The sequence below is a fragment of the Xiphophorus couchianus genome, chromosome 5 (genome assembly GCF_001444195.1).
Source record: "Xiphophorus couchianus chromosome 5, X_couchianus-1.0, whole genome shotgun sequence".
Lineage (NCBI taxonomy): Eukaryota > Metazoa > Chordata > Actinopteri > Cyprinodontiformes > Poeciliidae > Xiphophorus > Xiphophorus couchianus.
This window is the reverse complement of record NC_040232.1, coordinates 31,781,525-31,800,841: the sequence shown is the minus strand read 5'-3', so window position 1 is coordinate 31,800,841 and position 19,317 is coordinate 31,781,525. Positions and strand designations below refer to the sequence as shown.

The 19,317-nt window shown below is 38.3% G+C and overlaps 1 protein-coding gene across 1 annotated transcript in view; it reads right to left on the bottom strand.

Annotated features, from left to right (window-relative positions):
- Positions 1–19,317, bottom strand: part of smc3 (structural maintenance of chromosomes 3) — a 31,135-nt gene extending 11,818 nt beyond the window's left edge. Inside the window, exons 1-21 of the mRNA XM_028017830.1 lie at positions 19,123–19,317; positions 18,428–18,503; positions 17,792–17,830; positions 17,625–17,692; positions 16,203–16,274; positions 15,084–15,163; positions 14,900–14,978; positions 14,098–14,215; positions 13,630–13,805; positions 13,391–13,471; positions 12,306–12,470; positions 10,889–11,010; positions 10,423–10,636; positions 10,139–10,242; positions 9,245–9,344; positions 8,250–8,410; positions 6,314–6,455; positions 5,484–5,634; positions 5,211–5,363; positions 1,283–1,434; positions 409–567 (exon numbers count right to left, since the gene is read on the bottom strand). Of these exons, the coding sequence (XP_027873631.1) occupies positions 409–567; positions 1,283–1,434; positions 5,211–5,363; positions 5,484–5,634; positions 6,314–6,455; positions 8,250–8,410; positions 9,245–9,344; positions 10,139–10,242; positions 10,423–10,636; positions 10,889–11,010; positions 12,306–12,470; positions 13,391–13,471; positions 13,630–13,805; positions 14,098–14,215; positions 14,900–14,978; positions 15,084–15,163; positions 16,203–16,274; positions 17,625–17,692; positions 17,792–17,830; positions 18,428–18,503; positions 19,123–19,137 (2,427 nt within the window). The 5' untranslated portion in view covers positions 19,138–19,317. The remainder of the gene's footprint in view (positions 1–408; positions 568–1,282; positions 1,435–5,210; positions 5,364–5,483; positions 5,635–6,313; positions 6,456–8,249; positions 8,411–9,244; positions 9,345–10,138; positions 10,243–10,422; positions 10,637–10,888; positions 11,011–12,305; positions 12,471–13,390; positions 13,472–13,629; positions 13,806–14,097; positions 14,216–14,899; positions 14,979–15,083; positions 15,164–16,202; positions 16,275–17,624; positions 17,693–17,791; positions 17,831–18,427; positions 18,504–19,122) is intronic.

Here is a 19,317-nt window from a genome sequence, read left to right as displayed (position 1 = left end):
TCCTTAATGACGATGAAACAAGTTTCTTAAGTTTTGGTTATCTGCCTAATCAAACTAAAAACACACAAATAAAAAAAATAAAATAAATCTATGTATTTAAAGTGTGGCAGCTCAAAGTATTTTTTCAAAATTTCGCACAATTAAAAAAAAAAAAAAAAAAATCTAATTTTGTTCTTTTCAAGATTGTAGGAACCCGAATTCATAAATTTTGTTTGGCTTTTTTTAAAATTCTGATACATTTTAAAATGTATCAAATGTAAAATCGGTTTTCACAGTAATCCCACAAGCTGACATTAAATGTGGTTTTAAATAACTCCAGCCAATCACTTCACAAGGATTTTTCCATGTCATTTTCAGCCAGCGGATAATTCAGAGGACGATTAGGAGCTTCTTGGCGTTTCTCCTGACCTGCTGTAGCTGACGGATCTCGTCGTTGAGGTCGTCGACACGCCTCTGGTCCTCCAGGCTGAGCTGGGAGAGGAGATCGGTGCCGAGCTCGGCCTTCAGCGACTCCCTGGTGGACTCCATGGCGTGGAGGCTGGCCTCCAGGCTCTGGAGACTACGTTGCTGAAGAGAAAGAACAAATGTTCTCACATGCCAAGCAAATGTTTTCAGCATTCTAACTGATGGATATTTCAAAATTCACAACTGTGACGCTCAAATTTCATTTTTGTCTATTTTATACTTTGAGGTACAAATGCTTAAGGAGATGCTTTTACAGTTTTTCACATGGTTTAGTATTTAGTATAAGTCAAACGGTATGAAACTCCTGAAACCTGGAGATAAAAACTATTGTGTCACCCAAGCGACAAAAAAACTGAATGCATATGTATGAACCTCGAAGACTCAAATGCAACGCCTAAAATTTTTTGGGAAAAAGTTTATGCCTTCATCTTCTTGTGACATCGACTGTGTGTGCTTGACAACTTAATTTTCTTGTACAATCTTAGCATATTAAGCTTGTTTTGTCGCAACAACAGTAGAATGATCCTATCGTGAGAAAAGAAGAGCTCAAGCTAATTTCTAAAGCCATGACAGTTTAATTTTTTTGAAAATATTAAAAAAAAAATTATTTTTAAAAGAGCCACTTTTAGACTCATTGAGAACAGTCAAAAATAATAGTTATTCTATTCATTCATAGTTTTTCCAAACTTTTCCAAACACAGAAAAAGCTAAAAATGTGTCCAATCCTTTTAAGACTGTAGAAACCTGGACTTAATGGTAACCTGGACAACTTAATGGTCTAGTCAACAGTAAACACCAGTCAGAGAAGATGTCTGACCTTGGGCATGAAGGTCTTCTCAGACTGCTGCCTCTTCTCCTTCAGCATCTTCATCTCTGACAGGATGCTGTCCCTGGAGGCCTTGAACTTCCTCTGCTGCGTCTCGATCTGCTGCATCTGGTTCATCAGCTGGTCGATCTCGTTGTTGATACGTGGAGCGGCCATTAAGGACTTACACAACTACGTCCTGTTGCCTCATCACAAACAGCTGCATCTACATGGTTATCGTTGTCTTAAAGGACATATTTTTGTTAATTAGTTTTTTGTTTCTGTGCACTTTAAGAGTGTATAAAATACTTCTTCAAATAATAATCAGTGCAACATATATTAAGAAGAATATAAAACTGATATTTAGTGAGAAAACCAAAATATGCTAAACAGCTATCCTTTGCATAGTGGTAATGTTTTTATGTTTATATTTCTGCTTGGGCTGCGCTGTATCAAATGAACAAAAACCTTGGAAAGTCTGTTTCCTCCCTCGCCTGTGGTGGCGCTGCACCAAGAAGCACTGAAGGAAACGAGATAAAAACCTATGAAGAAGACATGAGCACAATGTCCTTCTTTCTAAAATACAAACAAAAATGTAGTAGAGTCAGATTTTAGTTTAGATTTAGAAGTGACTGGCGAGACCCATTTCTCTCACAAGTGCTAGATGTACATGTTTGTTTTGATTGTATTTATTACCCAGAATGCCCTGTGCTATACAGTCCATTTCCTGCTTTTGGAGCCATCTAAAATCCGCTCGACATTCACAAGATCTTGATAAAAGCCGACTGAACAGGGCTGGTGTAAATAGAAACTGAAATCTAAGGGGAAACTGCTTATTTCTTGACAAGCTTCTTCATCCAAAGTGTTTAATATAAGTAAATACAAATATAACCAGGAGTGATGTAAAATTTGAAACAAAAAAAAAGTCCCCCAAAAAATCACGCTAACTTTGTTTTAATGGAACAGCGTTCATTTGGCCAGTGAGACTCCTGATCTGTTCAGCACCTCCTGTTTTTCTCGATTTTGCGATGGCAAAAATTCAAATAAAATCAACAAGCCCATGTATTTTTTCCTGTGCTAATCCACAATTGTACGTTTTTTACATTTTACGCAAAAATGGTCAAAAGTGACTGCCAACTCTCACCCGCAGGTGGCGGTATTTCTTCCTTTAACTACACTGCTTCCTCACCGTTACTTGAAGTCAGGTTATAGCCAAGTGATCGACCAGGAGTCAAATGGGGGCAAATATCCCAAAATGTCTTGAAAAATATTTCGAAAGAAGCACCACAAAATCTGAGACTGATTGCAGAAAAACAAAAAAAAAGGGAAAAAGAGAAAATTGCAAAAGCAATTGTGAGAGCCTGGAGATTGCTCAGCAGGGAACAGAGTTTATTGCAGGGCAGCTTGGAGGCGTTTTGGCGCAAGCCATCGGCTTTAATAATGTGACCAGGCTTGGGGAGAAAGATGTTATCGGTTCTGATGTCAAGGCAGAAAACTAGAAAGAGCAGCTCCTCATCCTCATTATCCTGAATTAACAGGCAGGTTTATTGATCTTCTGGACCTCTGCAGTTTAAAAACACTTAGGCCAATTAATCTGTCGATTAAACTAAAATGGAAAGAAAAAAAGATGAAGTAACTAGAACAAGCTTTAAAACATTTGTGGTTTAGCTCATATGAGAGAATATAGATGCTAATCAGGTTCCATTATCATGAGGTTAGCATGACATGTAAATGCACCGGGAAGCGTCGAGCTCTAATGGGACGTTAGAGAGATAAATGAAAACAGGAAAGGGAGCGAAGTGCATCAGCTCGTACTCCTCTACAGGGCAGCCAAGCAGAGCGGCTTTTTAGTGACTCATTACAGGGATGAAAGACGAGATCCTGCTCCTCTTGCTTGCTCACACACAAGTACACACACATCTGAAAATCTACAGTAGATTTTTCCCTCTATTTGCATTCGCACGTCGGTGTGAGGCTTTAAACGTTGCACGCATTTTCAAATCTTAGCAGCGGAGAAAGTGACCATTATACCGCACACGCACGTTTCAAATCCCACCTGATCGGCTTGTTATGCCTTTCATGTGCTGTTGTGAAGTGAGTCATGGCTTTGGCAGACATGACCCAATATACACTAATCCTTCATGACCTGCTGAAGCTCTCCTCCCGCTGGCTCTCGGGCAGCTACACCCCCACAATGGATTTAACCCACGTCCAAAACGGAGGCTCGGCCGTGTGGGACCGCCCTGTGTTCCCGGATTCCTACGACTGTTCCGGATTTCCACGTTAAAACCAGGGCTGACACGATTAATCGGATGACTCATGACTAAACAATTGTTGAAATAATAGCCAACTAATTTAGTAACTGATTAATCGTTAACTTGAGCATACAGACTCAGAAAAAAGGCCATTTGCTGAAAGAACACACTCAGAGCAGTAATTAAAACAAAATATATATCACCTTTGTCCTTGAAGGCAGGGCTAGGTCCACCTAGGTGTTTTGCACAGCTGAATGGTTGCCGTGGGAGATTAAAGAATCTCTCTAAAACATGCATGAAATAATCAAGGCAACACTGCAGGCATGTTTTTGTTGAGGGAATAACATTATATGTAAAGCTCAAAAAGGTCGATCTTACATAATACTACCTTTAACGTTTTTGGAACAAAGAAAACGTCTCTAAAACTTGTAAATGTTCTACCCAGAACTTCTCAAGTGGCATTTTTATTTTGGTTCAAATGTGGTAAAAATGTCCACATTTTTTCATCTGACTAATTGTCAGAATAACAGACAGGATAATCAGTTCCTAAAATAATCAATAGCTAGATCCACCCTCGCCATACTTCAGCTCAGATTCACATAATTGGATGTTGCAGCAGGTCAATAATCCGGCTCCAGAACCGCTAAGCTTGGCCAATGTGAAGGTTTAGCTCAAAAATCGGGTTTGTGTCAGAAAACCAATTTCAATTCAACAAACACCTTTACATTTGAGGTCGTGCGTATAATTTTGACCCCATGTGGATTAGAGAGAAATCAAAAAATAAATCCAAACTTGCATTATATCCAAACATATTAATGTTGCTAAAAGAAAGACTCAAACAAATCATTGAAAGTCTAAAGCTAAGGACATTTCTGGCCATAACAGGCTCTACAAACTGACACTGTAAAGACTTCCTGTGTGTTTTCTTAGCAAAGTAGATTGAAACAAAAGAATAGAAGAAGTTTCCAGTTTTAGAAACAAAAGTGCAGCAGTGGAATGTTCCAGCTGCTCTGTTCTTGTCACTTCAAGAGATATTATACATGGGGAAAGACTAGGCAATCTGAGCTTATGATAATCTCGAGCAGGAAAGTATGTGCAGAAAGTATATCGTACCCAATTTTATAGATTCTCCAATAAACATAAAAAAACAACATACTTTATTTCTTGTGGAAAAATGAGAAAATTATGAATCAGCTAAATAAGGTTTTGTCTGGCCATCAGCCTTACAGAAAGCAGATGGTTCTTTTTTAGAGAACTGTTGCTGGAACTGGCAGACCTAACAAACAATAGGTCTATGATTTTAAATGTCAGACAACTTTCCTCTCCATTTGGTTTTAGTCATAGGTACATTTAAAATCACAAACACTGCGTCCAATCCTACTGACTCCTTCCTTTTTGTGAAGACTCCAGCATGAGTCACTTTACTATAATCAATACATCTGTATGTGGGGGATATTATCTGTTTGCTCAAGTGATCATTTTACATAAACTAGGTGACTCATTTTCCAGTAAACTCATCCGGTCCTTGGCCAACATTTTCTGTAAAAATGTCCACGTAAAGTTATCCGTGCAAACATTTTGTGTTAAACTTTCTTTTAAGTGAAAGGGTGGCTCAGACGAAAAAAACAAAACCTTGTTAAATCCCCCTGGTGAAGTCACTCTGAATGTTTTAATGAGAAGGATATGTTCGATGTTCCTCCGCAGGTTCTCGTTGAGCTTGGCCTCCAGCTCGGCCAGCTCCTCCTCGGCCTTCCTCATGTCCTTCTGCAGCTCCAGGCGAGACTTCCTGGTGTCATAGTAACCTCCCGTCAGCGCTCCTCTGTGGCTCACCTGGTCTCCTATTTATAAAACACGACAAGTTAAGCATAAAGCGTGGCTCGCATATTATCCTTTGTGTAAATTTTAAGCAGATACGGAGCTTTCAGCGTTATGAAACGTCACAGCAAAGGTTGGCCTACCCTCTAGAGTTATACAGTCCATGGTGAAAGCTCGGGCCAGCTGGGTGGAAACCTCCATGCTGCGACAAATCAACGTCTTCCCAAACACGTGCTTAAAGGCCTTGTCAAAGTTTGGACTGTAGCGCAGCTTGCTGATCATAGGGATGGCGTCCTGAAGACAGAGAAGAAGGAACATGAACTAAAAGAGACTCATATTCTGAATAAAAATGTCAAAGTATAGATAAAACCTGAAGTACTGCCGAGCCCTTAGCAGAAACTGCATTAAAGCTGGAATATGTAACTTTCTTTTTTAACTAATTTTTTAAAACTGTCACTATTTCCTGACAGTATATGATGAGACAATCAGTGAAAAAACTAAAAATTAAGCTTTTCTGCTTTCTCCCTGTGGGCCTAGTGCCATCTGCAGAAATACACTGCTCAGTAAGAGACAACCAATCAGAGCCAAGAGGAGGGTCTTAGAATTGTCAATCATGCGCGTGTACACGCTGCTCTCACACTCCTGCTTGCTCTTTGCTAAGATACAGCGAGTTCCCAGGAACTTAGCCTGCTGAGAATGCTCAGACTAGTTAGCATAGCCACTAACGACAGCAGATAGTTTTCCTGCAACGCTAAGTTAATTCTCAGCCATTAGCACATTGAGCAGCGTGTACACAAGGTTGATTAACATCACAAGAGGTGGGTCATTTTTTTTGTCTGATTATCCATGTCATATTATCTTGTCACACTTTTACTGAGTATGTAATAAAAAAATTTAAATAAACATTTTTTGTATAAGTTAGATACTGCAGCTTTAACAGTTGGAAATAAAGGAAATAAACCAAGGTTCTTACATTGGTTTCTGGGTAGGCGGTGTCTCTGACGTCCAGCTTGCTGAGTGGAAGGAAGGTCACTTCTCCGGGTAAGTTCATTTTGTTAAACTCCATGAGGATTTTTGTGCTCACTTCGTCCGTTTCCACAATGTGGTAAAACAGTCTGGAAGATACGAGTTGATTGTTTTACTAAAACACCTGGCTAAATTACATCTATCTGTCAATAAAAAAAGATCAAATACATAAAAGAAGCCATTTCAAAATGATCCAAAAAGATTCAGATGACACTTCTTGTACGTTCCAGGGGTTATGACAATATGTTGGAAACAGAGGAAGAAATGAATGCAAATTTATTTGAGCGTATATTTTATTTAATATTTCAAAACATTTCGTACCTTTTATAAAATTAGTAAAAAGATTATAAATGGGACAGAGCATGCTACATTTCTGAAAAATTTTATAGTTTTATGTAGTCTTCAATGTTTCCTTCATTACCAAAAAAACTGAAATCGGAGCAGTCAAAGCATGAGGTGGCTAATCCTGGGATCATCCGCCTCAGCAAGTTACAAGAAATATTCACCTCTTCGTTTTCTCCAAGCTCTAACAGAGCATGATTGTTATCTAGAGCAGACCACAGGAGGTTTACACGCAATCAACAACTCATTTGATTTTTATACACTTAGCATAAAAGGTAAGGAGAGTTTGTCTTTGGCGGATTATCGCTTCGTTGTAAAAATGCTGCTTGGCAACACAACTTGTACCCCTGGAAAAGCTGATTATATCCTTTCAAACGGTGCCGTGTTTTTCAAGGCAGCAACACGCATACTCCGCTCTGCCGCTCGACACATAAAAGCCTGTTTTCTCACGCAGATGGCGCCATTTAAACAGACATAAACAGTTGTTCTAACGGAAAGAATTACTCCCAAGAGGCACCACTAAAAAGAAGTGATCAAACAGTAAATTTATTACTTTTTATGCTTGGAACAGATGATCGCAGCAAAGAGACGCTAAATGTCAAGCTCTTCCTTTTGATTTATTCTGTGAATGAAGAAGGCTGTCCTCCTACAACATGTCAGCTGTTTGTAAGGGTTTAGGTTCGTCACACTGAGAGTGTTTACCAAGAGTATATTGGGCAACACACCAGAAAACACAAACTCTGCTTCAGTACTCCATTTCCTGTTGATTTTATTGAAGTTATGTGAACTAGTTAAAGGTAATTTTCACATTAAGCAGATTGTTAACACACCTACTCATTAACGCTATGATGAACTATGAATCCTTTAGATCAAAGGTACTCAAAATGAGGCCCCTCACCGCTATTTAAAAATAAATTAGATAAATTAGGACAAAACTACAACTTTTAAATAAAAATCTACTTGCAAAAATACTCGATGCAACACAAAGGGATCATCTTTTCCCAGCTTTCTGGTTTCTCCCTGCCATTATAGCAACTAGAACCACGTCTATTCATTGACTCAATCTTTTAAGTACACCTTGGTGCAGCCAAATCTGCTTTCTGCTGCTGCATTAACGCTTGGCTAAATGAAAACTGACCTACATGAGAACATACAAAATATTTTTCAATTTTCTTTAAGTCCAAATCCTTCCAAAGCAATGAGCAAATTGAACACCTTTCAATTAAAGAGGACAATGTGCAAAAACCATATGAATTTTTGAATCTATGAACCTGTTCCCACCAAAAAAAAATCTGATTACTTTATTTGTTTGATTAAAATAGTTTGAGCTTAGTTTACTATACATGAGTACATTTTTAAAAAATTATCCACTTTTGGTTGTTTTAGTTTTTAAAAATTATATTATTTAACCCAGGAGAATTATTGAGCTGATTTTGGCCCATGTAACAAAAAGTTTGCAAACCCTTGCTTAAGATGAATATGTAAGGATTTCAGGCTGGGCATTTTGTAAGAGGAAAAAAAAAAAGAAATAAATTTCTCACCGTGTCCCTGCTGTCACTTCCACGCAGGTGTAAAAAGCTGGCTCGCACTCAAAATTATTCATGACAATGCCATGGTAACCATTGATGACATGCTGGTTAATCCCCTTCCTCCTAAAATGCTCCAATACTTTGTTTATGCTGTCGATACCGTTCAGAATGGCCTGCAGGAGGAAGAAGAGGAAAGATTAAAGACGTATGAAAGATTTCAAAACAATAAAACAAAAAGTTGACACAGCAAATAAATTCAACGTCGATAACACCAAATATACTTCACAGTAATTGTTTTTGTGCATCTGGCACCAGAAACGCCTGCAATGTGGAGTGAGGCCGTGACGAAAACAGATAAAGAAAATGTCAATTTCAATATAGAGGGAAACAAAAACCGCTAATCTAAAAAGCTAGAGAGAAGGGGGACAGATAAGGGCGAGTCCATCAAACGCAGGAAACGGACTGAATCAGCTGGGACAAATGAGAAAATAAATAAATGTATGACATTTGTCCGCGAAGCTGCAAGCGGCCGCCTTTCATCTCGGCTGATATTATTCAGAGGTGATATTTGATTGATGTATATGCCCAGAAGGAACGGCTGGATGAGGCAGAGACGAGTGAGTCACATGTAAATTTAGCGAGCCGTCATAAGGTGCGAGTGGTGAGGCAGACGAATGATTTCGCTTGACATACCTATCCTGACAAGCGGGCTGAGTCACAAAGTGAATTCTTGACAGCGTTCAGCTGGGCTCGCCGAAGCACTTTACTTGGAAATCATCAACACTCGCCAATTTCTTACTCTATTCGAGTAAGTGGATATGTGGACAGATTACTTGAATAGATTTGCAGCGTGACAAGTTTCGCGCCAAGGAAATAGCTAAACGTGCGAATGTAAGTGGCCTGGAAGAAAACGAGTTTCTCTCCTCCTCGTCTACAGACTGTGTAGGCCGTCCTGGTTTTCTGTTACGCAAGTCAGTGATTACAAAGTCCTGCAGAGAGACACAGACCTTGCCTGTAGCAGCTCGGAGGAGCTGCTGCTTCTTCTCCAAGTCCTCTCGCTTGGCTGCCAGGGCCTGTTGCTCTGCGTTCTCCTCCCGCCACAGGTAGCTGGACAGAGACACACAGTCGCACACTGTTACGCTTATGTCGCTAGAGAGATCCGGGCCCGACTGCGGCAGCGAGGCTCGAGAGGCAAAGCGTTCGGCGAGAATTGAAAAAACTGAGTGATTGCTAGAGATTCATGGAAAACATGATGAATGTGTGTTCACTGTGGCATGTCAGTTTGTAAATTAAATCAGGACATATTGAAACAAAAACTGTTAATTGTTCGTTTAATAAATAAATGCTTCTTAGTTTACTTGTTGTATACCTGGACAAAAGCACAGACCCAAAGTTGAGCTTGTGGGAATCAGAAAATTTAGCAAAAATATTTTGCATAATTTTGATTTTTTTAATTGATTTAGTATCTTGTTTGAAATATTGCTGGATATGGGTTAAACATCAGGCATGCTATGTTACTTCTCTAAGAATCAGGGCTTATCAGGCTATGTTTGCATTGCAAATGTGCAACAATATTCGATCTATGGCTTCAACCTCTGCAGAACAATTACATTTGCAGAGAAGAAACATACCAACATTAGCGTAGCACTACAACAAACTGCTCCATAAGAAGAAAATACATAATCCGAAAAGCAAGAAGTTAATTTAGGGAAGACTGCTGCTGAATGTGCCAAGACAGAAGCAAATAATAAAGCTATTCCCAGTTTAGATTGTCAGAGCATTATAGACATTTTTTTAACTTTATGTTGATTCGTTGATTCATACAGAGGCTGATGTGAAAAGGGTTTAGATTCACTTTCAGAAAACTATCACACCAAGACTAAAATTGCAACAATTCTTACTTTCTTTCACTTTGGAGTTCATCTTTCTTGTTCTTCACTTCATAATATTTTTTGTCCAGCTCTTCAACCCGGGTCTTCACCTCATTTAAATCTTGATCAAGTTTCTAGAAGACACAAAATGAACAATGCTCACACAAACTCTCTTGTTGGAAGCTCACACGAAAGAAATGTCATTTATACTCAATCTGATTCAAGGCACATATAGAGACGGGGAATTATTATGAGACACCACAGAAATAAGCCTGTTAGAGCAGCAACTTCAGTGTTCAGTTTTGAGGTCTTACGTTATACTGCTCCAGGTTCTTCTCCTTGTTCATCTCCGTGTCCTCCAGGTCTTTGTGGATGGCTGCAATCTGCCTCTTTTTGTCATTTATGGCCTGGTCCAGCGACTTCAACTCCTTCTTGATCCACTTATCCCTCTCCTCTTTGGAGGTGAACTGACTGCCGCGGCCCTGCTTGGCATACAGGTCAGTCCTCTCTTGGGTAGCTTGAGCCAGTCTGGAGTGGGGGGAAGCATTAGTTGTCAGCTTAAACAATAAGGACAATATTGGTCAAATTAAATATTATTAAACCTCAAAAAGTGTTGGTTTAACTTAAATGTTAAGAGTTTTATTTCACGTGAAACCTGCTTTCCAAAGTTTCTTGTACTTAAAAACATTCCAACTAATGTAAACCGTGGTTTCACAGAGTGCTGACTGACTCATGGCGTTCTGCTTGGTCGTCAGCTGCGTAGCGATGAGTCATCCCTACCTAGAGATGCCCCGCTCCTCCTTTTCCTTCACCATGTTGAATTTGGGTTCGGTCTCCTGGAGCTCCTTCTGCTTCTCCTCGATCTTCTCCAGCAGCTTCTGTCGCTCCTTCAGCAGCCGTTTCTGCCAGAACAAACTGATTATAGCAAGACAAACTTCCCTCTTTTGGTATACTGCTTTTGCATAGATCGCTGATTATTCTTTTTCCTGGTCAAAATAGGTAAAAAAAAAATAAAAATCACCCTGGTTTTCCACTCATTTTGTCAATATTTTAAAAAATATATCAAAAGCTGGTGAAGCCTTTTATTTTTCTCCACTTTAGACAAGGTGTTGTGCTCGTCATAGCCAGATAGGATCAATCCAAACACCGGCTGCCAGCATGAAGCTCCAAACCAAAATAAAAAACAAACAAACATTTTCTTCTATGCCTGTCGGCCACTTTACGCAAGGCCATATGGAGAGTGATCCGTGCCAACTGTGCAGACAAAATAAAATCCCAAAAGAAATGTATAGTGGGCCTGCTATAGTGATTCTGCTGATTACTCATTTTGCTTCAGCAATGCCCACGGTCGGTTTTTCCCATATGAAGTTTGAAAAATAGACTCGGACTGAAATGATTAATTGGCTTTAATCCCAATTAATGGCGATTAATTGATCACTGAAATAATCAATCAATTTAGTAACGGATTAATCGTTAACTGGAGAATGCAAACAAAAAAGGCTCCTTACTAAAATAAATACATATTCAGAGAAGCAATTAAGCCAAAACTGTAAAAAAAAAAAAACTACAAATAAATATATATATATATAAATTTTGCATTTAAGTAAAATGTTATGTCTGTTGATACAATTCACTCAAACTCCTCAAGTGGCATTTTAATTTATAGTCAACTGGTTCAAATTCACTGAAGGAATTTGAAAGATTCAGCACATAGAATATAGGGGAGAAAAAAGAAGAATGGGTGAAAACATGGATGGATGAACAGAAACAAACAGATGAAAAAAGGTTAATAGTAAAAAGATAACAGTCAAACAAAATGAATGGATAAATTATGTAAGACCAATGAAAAGATGGACTGAAAGGGATAGAAAATGAAGTTTAGAAATTAAAATATTTTTCATTTACCATTTCATTCAGACCTGGAAAACACTTGAAACTAATTCCACATTTTTCCAGAGTTTTCCAGGCTGCATAGGAAGCCCGTTTCAACTGTTCAGTTTCCTCTTTTCTTAACATTTCAGCAGCTCAATACAACAGGTTGAACAGAAATTCACAAGTAAGAAACTGTCTTTCCAGTTAAGAACCAGTTTAAGCGAAGACAGCCCTCCCTGCTTTCCCACAGTGGTGCGGATGAACACGAGGGGTGTTGGTGCACCGTCACGTGTTTTCGTGTGACGCAGATCGGAGGCTTCCGTACCCTCTGTTCACTGTTGCCTGCCAGCTCATCCTGCAGGTCCTTGGCCTTCAGCTCGAGCTTGGTCCTCTGCTTGATCTGCTCCTGGCGCTCCGACGACAGTTGCTCTCTCTCCTCCTTCATGGCAGAGACCTTGGACTTCAGCTCGCGCACAACGCGCTCCGTCTCCTGCAAAAAAAAAAAGAAAAGAAACGAGAATAGATTAAAGGGCTGTGAGATTCGTTTTAGAGGAATTTTCACTTGTTGACTCATTAAGTGACAATTCAGCTCCACAAGACATCATTACTGCAGACAGAATATTATTTAGTTATCTAGAAATAAACTAGTTATTTATCTCAGTGCATCAAAACTAAGACTAAATAAAAATGAGATGTGATGTAGAATAAAAACCCAAGCATATGTATTTTTCTACTGCCCAAAAAAAAAAAAATATATATATATATATATATATTTATATACAATGAAAAGAAAAAGTAGTACTTTTTTATGATCAATTTTATTCTAACAATAAAATATGTTTATATCAAAATTGTCTTGCAATGAATTCATTGATTTATTGTTTCAACTAAACAAAATGTTTGTTAAAAATATTTTTAACAAGTGTCTTTCAATATCTGAACACCTTCAAAATATGGAGGTCTAATCCTGCCAAAAATAAATTAAAAAAACAAACTAACTAAATACAGGACATTAGAAAAAGAGAAAACGATAAATAAAAGTAAACTAATTAATAAAACGCTAAGACTGGAAATGAAATGGAAAATAAAATTTGAATTTGACAGAGAAAGCACAAATGCCACACCCAGGCTTCTTTCGGGATATTTGCTTGTCTTTTAGTCCCTGATGTGTTATTCAAAATATAAATGAAATCATGTTAAAAATGCTAAAACAAATATTCATGTCACACGTCATAATCAAATAAGTTGGGAAAGTTTTTATTATTTGAAACCAACATTGCAGCATTAATTACTTTATCAAGTCATTTATTTATTTCAATATTTATCGGCAATTTTGGCAGGATCAGTCCTCCGTGTTGATAAGAACACACAAGGATTATGCATATATATCAGTTTATTTTTCAGCTTTACCTCTACTTTGTCCCGAGCGTCTTGCTGAGCGTCACGCAGTTGTCTGGATTTGTCTCCACAGGTCTCTCTCTTGGTGGACAACTAAAGACGGCCAAGGAATAAAAATAAAAACCACTGAATTCAAGAAACAATAAAAACAAAGAGGTTTCCAGCTCTATATAGTGACATTTTTCACTATTTGATCTATACATTTACACCAGTATGTCTTGGTAAGAAATTGACTTGTGCAAATTCATCACCTCATCTAGTTTGGCGCGAGTTTCGTTCAGCTCCTGGTTGTAAATGGTGTACTCCAGAGCTCTCCTCATCTTGTCCCACTTCTGGTACTGAGCCAGCTCCTCCTTCTCATCCTCCAGGGTATGCAGACGCTCCTCGATGTACTTCAGCAGCTCATTGATCTTCTCTCGCTTTCCCTCTGGGAAAAACACACAAGCCGGGTTGTTGTGCAAAAATGTCAACTAAAGTTTAGTTTAACAGTACATGATGTTCACTGATAATCGCTGCAGCAAAAATCTGAGAAATCAAAACAGCTGTAGTAGAATGTTGTATTAAATTATTATCCAGATGAAAATCTGCAAAATACTAGCAACCCTCTCAAGATGTTGCAGGTTTATTATTGCCTTACGCTTTAGGGTTATAACTCGACATGGTCCATGACTTCTTCTTTTCAAGTTTACTAAAACTATGTAGGTTTTATAGCTTTTTACCCGTCTCCTTCATGAGAGAAATACTCTCCTCCTTTCGTTCGTCGTAGACTCGCGTTCCTGCCACCTCTCTCAGAAGCTTCAGTCGCTGAGAATCGGGCGCTGTGGCCATTTGGTTGATCTGCGAGAAGAATTAAAATCAATCAAGTCAGTCAAATTTATTTGTACAGAACATTTCAGCAACAAAGCAGTTTAAAACGAACCCTTACCCCCCCCCAAAAAATACAAAGTCATAGAAGACACAGTCAACAACAGAAACATTGCATTTTGTCAAGCCGTCATTACACATCAAAGTATTAGTCATTTATTATGGTACAAAAGCAACTCTAAACAGGTGGGATTTTAGTCTAGGTTGAAAGGAAGTCAGTGTTTCAGCTGTTCTACAATTTTCTGGAAGTTTGTTCCAGATTTGTGGTGCATAGAAGGTGAATGCTGCCTCTCCATGTTTGGTTCTGGTGATGCAGAGCAGAACCAGAACCAGAAGACCTGAGAGTTCCAGAAGGTTGATACAACAACAACATGTTGTTGTATCAACATGTTGTATGTTTAATGTATTGTGATGCTAAGCTTTCAGGGATTTATAAACTAACTAAATGATGCAACAAAGATGGAAATGCCTAAAGTTAATTTATCTCATCAAATCTGTATTCTGAAAAATGACAAAGATTACAAATCAATATTGGCTTAAGGAGGCGAGGAAAATTCTGTAGGAGCCTCCTGTTCATCTCTCATCACAGCAGCATCATTTCACACTGACGAATTTAAAAAAATGTTTAAAAAAGAAACAAAATCATAGTTTTCTCACCTTTCCCTGCTTGACAATGTAGTATGGGTTACTGCGAGAGAAGCCGGCACTCTCCAGAAGGTTCATGACGTCATTCTTACTGCAATGAGAAACGGGCAGGAAACTTAGAAAGGAGGCAGAGTGGGACGGTTTTCTGTGGGACTTTTTACAAGTACACGGACGGTCAAGCCGCAACAATACGCACGTCACCATCTTCTTGTCCAAGAAGTACTGGTCCTTCTTCGCGCCGATGACACGGCGAAGGGAGACCTCCTCTTTGTCGATCTGGAGGGAGAGAAATTTCTCACTAGTGATGCCGACGGTCCCACATAACGGCTGATTTATGCGGTTTATACAACAGTATTATGCAACTGGGCTGGATGCAGTTTCTAACTCAGTTCAACAAACTTTAGATTTCTTCTTAACACTGTCACAATAAGCAATAAATGAATTAATCGCGATTAGCGTGATCATTTTATGGACAATAGTTGTTAAAGAGATGAGAAATCCTGCAAACATTTGACACCCAGTTGCCAAGTAATTAGTTTGAAATTCCACCCACTTTTGCCTGTTTTCCCTGTCTAAACTGAATAATTGAAGGATACGCAATTTTGGTTAGTCAAACTTCATTAACCATTTAAATGATTGTTGTTTTGGTTGTTTATTTCGGATATTTAAAATGTTTTCCAGTTCCAGTGTTCAAATTTTCTTTAGAACCTAAAGGTTTTTTTTTCAATCTGTGAGTGGGTATACAATAAGCCATTATCATTATTATTGTATTAGTTGAAAACGGTTGCAAATTGACATTATTATAATTTATCGCCATACTTTTTGGGACAATTTATCACCCAGGCCTATTTCTACTATACTTAAAGAAGCAGCTAGTATTATTATTAGTAGTGTATATAGTGGAAGCAGAAAGGTATAGTGACACACCTACAGAAATTTGGTACATTTTTACCCTGAGCACAATTTGTTATCTTGTTAACGCGATACGTACAGAAGACAATCTAATACTCCAACCAACATTAAAAAGAATATCAGTATCGTCCAAAAAATAAAAATAATCAGTGTTCACGATACTTCAGACATATTTATGAGCACTATGATCATTGTCCAAATGACTTAAAACCTTCAACACTTTCAGCAAAACACTGTTGAAGCCCAAATTCCCAAGCATCTTACAAAGATTAGAAATGTCACTCAACATTATTTGTTATGCACTATCTCTGTAGTTCCAGAACTATAAATGACACTGACACGTTAAGATTCAAAAAGCAATGGTTGAGAGAAAGATAACAGAGAAAATGTTAACAATTCATACCGGCAGCCGGTTGTCGGAGTTATCAAATATAATCTCCACAAAAGCTGAAATGACACGTGGACCAGTTCCTTCCTGCAGTAACAGAAGTGGAAAAACATAATAAATAATATTAAAAACTTACTTTTACAATGATAATCCTGCCATTAACGTTAGAATAGTTCATTATTTTAACGTTAATGGCACGTTAAACATGCCATTAACGTTTTACGTTTCAAGGTGGTTTGAACCTTGAAACAACCTTGTTTGTTTCAAGATTGTAAAAGTTTTTTTTTTCCAATAGAGCACATATGTCAGAGTCAAGGCCCGCGGGCCACATCCGGCCCGCGAGAAGGTTTTTTACGGCCCCTGGAATGATCTTGATTTATTATTAGAACCGGCCCGCAGACCGCAGTAAGCCAGCACCCCGTCTGAAAAAAAATACCTTCCTTATTTGAACTGTAAGTAGTTCTTTAAATGTTCTGTGAGATGATGTACTTACCCATGTATCCATAACAACCGGAACTTTCAATATCCACCAAGTTATTGCCGAAATATACCATCTATTAAAGGAGTGCCCCCCGGATTAATTACACACTCTGCAGCTGCAGCTGCGAAGTTACAGTATTAACCCGATACTTGCTGGAAAGTGCAACGTCTCCCCTTTCAGAAACCGTTGGAACTTTTCCACTTAGCGCTACGTGTGGCGGAATTACGGTACTGCAAATTTAGATGTGTCGCCGGCGACACGTGTAGCTGCGCATCCAGGCTGCTCAAACGTTGTCTATGTTTGGCAGCACATACCTGTGTGAACAACTGTTTTCTTTGATGAACCTGAACAAAACATCACACAGAAGTCAACTTACTGCTGAACACCTTCACTCAATTCTGAGGATTTCCTCAGCTCAGAACCTTACCCCGAACATTGATGAACTTGTGGAAAAGATGGGACACCACCAAGTATCACCCTCAACCTCAAACAAGTGAACATTACTGTGCAATCACATATTTAGAGTTTTTACTCAGTTCAAGTTTAAAAGTTAAAGTTTAATATTTGTTTTCACTGCATGTTACTTCTCCTTGATGAAAGTGCTGTTTTTGATTAATAGATTTTTGCTCTTTATTTTATTGTATTTCAATCCAATTATATTTTAAAAATATTTCAGTTGTGTCTGTTGAAAATTAAAGATTACTGACAGAGCCATAAGAAAATGTTGCTTTATTTATCTGATCATATTGGAATATATTTGTTAGGTTTTCAGTAGGTTCAATTAGGTTCACTAGACTATATGCGTCATTTAAAAAAATTTCAATGAACATTCGATCAGTCCGGCCCTCGGCTTGTAGCTAAATTTTTTATTTGGCCCTCCGTCCATTTGACTTTGACACCCCTGCAATAGAGCAATTCAAGCTCCACTCAGGAGACTGAACGTTGTTAGAACTCACATGAAGCAAGGCCAGGCGCTGTTCGGGTCGCAGGTGGCTGAATTCATCGCTGAGCACAAACTGGATAGCTGCAAAAGACAATTTAAAATTATGGTCACTTCGTTATCGTTTTACACGTGTTGTAGAAATGAACTGAAATCCAGCTAAATAAGTAATGAAGTACGTACCATAGAAGAAGTTACTTTTTCCAGAACCATTTCTGCCGACTGAAACAAAACAAAGTTGGTGAAGTGGAGCTATGGAAACACTCACACAAATCAATATTAGCAAAACATTGTGATGATAGTAATGATTATTAACCTATATCTTTCAAATAAATTATTAGCAGACAGAAATTTCCTACTCATAACAAAAAAAGACACATTTCCATAATATGTTTCTGTTTCTATGACAGATAGCGGTTTGTTGACTACCGTGTTTCAATTACCGGATGTCTAATGAGAAAACATAAGAAATCAACTGTGGCAAAAACTACAGGTGTAATGAATGTTTCAAGGAAAATATCAAAACTTTTGAGACCAAGTGATTTTATGTATTATTTGAACCTATATACATGGTCTTCCTATCATTTTAAGTGCTCATTTGGATGAAATCATCTGTTCTGATGTACACCTCTTTTGAAATTGTTAAACCTATTTGAGTTGTTTATATGAAAGCCTAATCAACATTGCATGCAGCAGCAGCTAGCATACAATAACATACCAGTGGAAATCATGATATGATAAACATTGCATCTCTAATTAAAACTTCTATGCAGGATAAAAGTTGAAACTAAAAAAAAAAAAAAAACAGCACAAACTCACCGATCACATTGTGCTTGGGACTAAAGGGGTCCACAACAGTTTGATCCCTATAACTTCTGAACCCCTGGATAATGACCTGGAGATAAACAACATCTCCTTTAGTATAATAGTGACAATGTGCAATTAGTATACCAGTGTCGGAAAAGGCAGATTTAGGAAAGCTTCTTGGAGAATAGACTCAGTATCTGAACTTTGTATGTGGAGATTTTTGCATCAAAAACACATCCTAAAAGCGGGACTGGGCCATTTGACACAAGCCTTGGCGGTAGCTTTCATTCAGAGCCTTATAACAACATAATATTATGATTATAACAGGTAAAGCACTATCAATGTCTCATTTGCATTGCAGAGTTACGTGCAATATAATGCTGGTAACCACTGGCATAAAAAGCATAGCACTAAAAGTATGAAAATCCACACCAACTATTAGGCTAATGGCGTTAGCTTAGCCTCTTGACATGGAGACGTGCAGCAGTTAAAGATAAAAAAACAGGCCACACCGACACCTAACTTTACCGAAAAAAACTTTGACTTGACTTTAACAGCATTTTCAGAATCTTTATATGGTTTTGTAAAAGAATTGCCATATTACGTGTGAAATCTTTACAGCGCTTACTAGCATTAGCATACCGTTAAGCTAGCATGGTTATAGATTAGTTAGGCTCCACCATGCAGAAGCCCGGTGGATAGCTTACCTGTTTAATATACATGGCTGCCTTAACAGGACGTCCCCTGGATAACACCTGGAGAATAATATCCCCCGCACACTAAACAAAACAACCCGAGAAATTAGGAACAATAGAACAACTGCTGCATATATAAAAAAAATAATAATGATGGAGTGTATGCTAACAGAGAATAACATGGAAAATGGCGGCGGGGGCGGGATA